This window comes from Uranotaenia lowii, unplaced genomic scaffold (assembly GCF_029784155.1).
Source record: "Uranotaenia lowii strain MFRU-FL unplaced genomic scaffold, ASM2978415v1 HiC_scaffold_630, whole genome shotgun sequence".
NCBI classification, from domain to species: Eukaryota; Metazoa; Arthropoda; class Insecta; order Diptera; family Culicidae; genus Uranotaenia; species Uranotaenia lowii.
The window spans coordinates 19932-24440 of record NW_026598568.1 but is presented as its reverse complement, the minus strand read 5'-3'; the positions used below and the strand labels follow the sequence as shown (position 1 = coordinate 24440).

The window sequence follows — 4509 nt, the reverse complement described above, 5'->3', positions numbered from 1 at the left end:
GATTTACTTAAGTTTACTTATTTATAGTGAATTGTACGACAAAAGAAAACTACGATGCAACAAAAACAAACAAAATTTGATTAAAAAACTGGTAGTTGATCGACTTTTTTAACGATTCAATTTTTCTTTTAATAAATGTTCTACTTTGTTTATGATGTCACAACCACCGACTGGAAGCGGCACCCATTCTATTGTACTTGTAAGATTCTTCAAGACTGGGGTAATTCCCTGGCAACATTTAACGGCTTTTGGCATTAAAACCTTCCGCAAGGAGCCTTAAATAGGTCTAACTATTCATTTGACTTAGTCGGTCCAAAGACTTAGTCCGTTTCGAATCGCCTCTAAGTAGTATTGAGTATTACTTTTAAGCTTCGTCCATCGACCCACAAAAATATCTTTTGAAAAAAATGAAAAAAATATCAGTTTGTCAAGTTTAAAATGACTTACTTTAGATGATGGAAATCGTGCTGTTCGGAGCTTCCCAGGACCGGGACGTGATAGCCGGAATGGTCCACCAGCGTATCCATCATGACAAACACAAACCAGAGAGCGATCGTAGCCGGATGACTTTTCATGACGGCCGGGCCAATGTACACCGGAAGCAGATCGCTGATGATGAACTCGAAGGGATGGGCATACATCGAGGCCCAGGCAACCGGGGCGGACCATTCGTGGTGCTTCTTGTGGATGTGTTTGTACCAGAAGCCGGCATGCAGCAATCGATGGCTGTAGTAGAACGTAACCTCCCAGGTCAGGATGAAGATCAACATATCCCGCACCACGATGTCGTATGTGGGAAGCACTCGCATATCCGGCAGGGGATCTCCCACAATTTTCCGTACTTGGTAGGTTGTGTATGAGGTAGGCAGCCCGAAGACCAGCTGGTTAATAATGACTGTTTTGACCAGGTGCTTCAGCTTGCCCCACTCTAGTGGTTCGTTCATTCCGGGTTGGTTTTTGTACTTCCGCATGAAGGCCGGCTTGCCTGTGACGTCCATGAACGTAAACATCCCGCCAATTATCCAAAATAAACCGTACGTCCATACCGTTAGGAACCAGAAATATATTATATCTGGATCGTCACCTGGAAGTGGAAATAAAAATAAAATGGGTTAAATATTTTTTTTAAATATTTTTAATGGCTCGGGGGATTTGTGATTTTAGGACTGCAACTACTAATATTTGTATTTAAAATACATATTTGACAAAAGGTTTATACGTATACCTTTTAGTTAATTCAAACAATTAATCAGATGAAAAACTCAAAACGCAAAGTTCATTCAACCCATGCCTTGTTTGATCCTATTGTGGCTGGGCGTCTTTCCGGAACCTCAAACATCGAGCCGAAGGTGTCATTCTACATGGAGTCATCTTAAATGTGAAGGCACAAATCATAAATAATTAATGAACTGCCGATTTTTCAGTCTGAGTGCAGAGACGCATTCACGGACTGGTTAACTTGAACCCTGCTCACACGCCCGTTTTATATCTTTCCTATACCTTAAACCGGACCGTGCATTGTCATTGTTGGTTCAATATGGCAATTTTTCGGAAAGATGATGACTTGTAGTTTTGTTCAAAAACCAATGAATAAATAATAATTGCAATTTTTAAGCTACCCTCAAGGGTTTTATTTTTGTTTTGATTACCTCTTTAGCTTTTTTTTCCCATCGAGAGACTGGCTCAACAAAATGCTTCTTAAGACATATCAACTTATTTGGCATAGGTCGGTTGCTTTAACAAATTTAACGTTAGAGCATAGAAAGATCTGGACACTTAAAAGTAAGTTCAGGTTAGTTTCGAAGAGTTTTTTTTGCTTTAACCTCTGAAAAATATCAGATTCAATCGTAAAGGCACCTGCAAAAACCATTACGAGCTCTTGGCGGCAATACGAGCTTATGTTAATTTATTGCCGTTTAGACCAGTTTGAAACATTACAAAAAACCTCTTGAAATATTTTATCCGAACCTCATTCAAGGAAGAATAACAACTCACATCATCTGAATTAACCACCACGGATGAAATTGTCGTTGTATAACATTAGGAAAGATGAAGTTTGGGAAAGATACTTGAATGTCTTCCGAGAGCTTTAATCAGTTTTTGAAATCAAAATATAATGAAATCAGGCGAATATAATCTTTAGACGAAAAAGTAATTTGTATGTTTTTCCTAATTATATAAAAAAATAAAAGCTTCTACAAACGTAAAAATGATAAGATTTTTAAGATTTTTGAATAGAAGGCCTACAAACATACAGTTGCGTTCCAAAAAGAATGAAATCGCGAGAAGCTGCGCACTCTCCTCCAACTTTAATACGCTGCCATTTCTCTCTAGGTTGAAATTTTTTCATGAAATTTTCACACAATTTAGTTGTAGTTGAACTATCCAACTAAGGCTTTACAAAATTTTAAGTTATTACAATGACTGGAAACGAAGTTAAAGCTATTCTCGTAAAAAAGATAAATTTGGAATTGTTTCATTAAATTCGCTGTATCTTTGGAAATTTTCATTGAAAAATCTTGAAGCTTTGTCCAAAGATGTAAAAATGTATGATCTCGTACATGCAAAGTTTCGTCAAAATCGATTCACACGATAAAAAATGGTGCCGGTTTGAAAATGGGGTTTATTATAGCCAAACAGACGATTTCATTTTTTTAACGAATGTTTCGAACGAATTCTTCCAACCGATTTAGTATTTAAACACAAGAGCGAATATAAACGTGCTTCAATTGTTTATCAAATTTAGGTTATTTCTGAAACTCTGCTCTTCTTATTTTGACCTCTTGAATGTATTCTTTGTGATACATTTTGATTTTGTAAAAAAAAAACAAGAATACATCAGTTAATGAAGTTGATTGGGATTTCTTTTTCTTCTATTTATCACAACACTAGTTTTTCATTTACACTTCACTTTATTTGAACACCTAGTGTGCTCTTTTATTTATGTTTTACATCGAGTAGAACTGCGGAACTGAACTATGTCATCTGTACTGCACTATGGAACTGGACTGAACTGAGTTATAGAACTGAGCTGACTACATTGGACTGAACCATCTGTACTGGACTGAACTATCCTTAATCTCTTGGACGAGTATTTATACAGGAAATCAAGATGACGAAGTCATCTGATTCCTGATTAAGATTTGATGGCACGCGCCAAGGTGGACATCGCCACGCGACAAAGTCGTAAACGCGCCAGGGTGACATCGTCACGCGAGAAAGTCGTAAACTCATCGGGGCATGTTATTGCCATCCTACCGTGAAAGTAAATTGTTTATAAGATTCGATGCTATCGAAGAAGCATCTCTCCGATGGATGAAGGATTGTTTTTCCTAACTGATAAGACACGACGGCACTGGATGAGGCCGTGTGTACTTGACAATGAATCATTCCTACTTTCCTTATCTAATATAGTGCGACGGATCGGCACTGTTTAACTAGGAGGAATGATGGAATAGTTTATGTTCCTTTAATTAATGACCTAGTGACTAACTTTTATAGTGTTTTAGTTTCTTAGCTTTTGGTTTCCTAACTCATCGATTACGATATTTTCTATACAAACATCCGTCCAAAAAAATGAAATCGTCTGTTGGGCGAAATGAACCTCATTTTTTACCCGGTACTATTTTTGATCACGGTACCGTAAAACGGGGTAACTTTGATCACCGGGGTAATTTTGACCAACAATAAATTTTTGCATATTATCATCAATAACTCAGCCTAAAGTTTGAATTTTTGAAAACTATTTTCTACATTTGAAAGCCTATTCAATGAGTATCAAATAGGCCAAATTTGATTTGTATTTGATTTTTTTTCTATTAGTAAAAATTCAATTTCAAATTCCTAAAATATCTATGTTTTCTAAGGCTCGAAAACAAACAGATCTTCTGGTGATACCTTAAAGCATTTAGATGCAAACGAGTTGTTGGATGTGAAAGAACAACTTTTTTTCTTTGTATATGTGTATTTATAGTGTTATTTTTATAGTCACTTAATAATAAATTTTTTATATTAAAAAATAAGGGCATTTTCCAAGAGTAAGTCCGTATTGGAAAAATGGGTAGGAACCCTATCAAATGGTAAACTTTCAAGAAAAAATGAAAATGGAAATAGTGGAAGGATCTAGAGGAATGTGTGAAGGTAAAGTTTCATTTGAATTTTGTAGCTCAAACTATTTAGCAATTAATTTAATTGTTGCCCCTAAATGTATGAACCATAATAGTTCTTTTTTCGATTATAAATGTATTTAAAAGAAAACGTTGAAAAACAAGGTAAAATTCATAAAAAAGCATTTGTAAATATTATTAAGGTGTATTGTATCCTTTATGATCAAGAAAACTCGTAAAAAGAGTTGAAATTAGAGACTGACCAATGTTACCCCAAAGCATCAGATTCAAAACCGAGTAGAAATCGATTTTTAAATCAAATTTAAAGTAGTCTAATATATTTCTGCAACCATGTTTTACGTTCATAGGAGTCCAGGCTTGGCAATTTTTTTTTATGCTGTCA

At 35.6% G+C, this 4509-nt stretch overlaps 1 protein-coding gene across 1 annotated transcript; it reads right to left on the bottom strand.

Moving 5' to 3' along the window:
* Positions 1-428: 428 nt before the first annotated feature.
* LOC129760506 (fatty acid hydroxylase domain-containing protein 2-like) lies at positions 429-1100 on the bottom strand. Its single transcript, XM_055758159.1, has one exon. It carries the CDS (start codon positions 1008-1010, stop codon positions 444-446), a length of 567 nt encoding a protein of 188 aa, XP_055614134.1. The 5' UTR covers positions 1011-1100; the 3' UTR covers positions 429-443.
* Between the last annotated feature and the right edge of the window lie 3409 nt (positions 1101-4509).

Excerpts from the sequence above, each read along its gene's own strand:
- LOC129760506 (XM_055758159.1), bottom strand. The coding sequence starts at position 1,010 with ATGTTTACGTTCATGGACGTCACAGGCAAGCCGGCCTTCATGCGGAAG.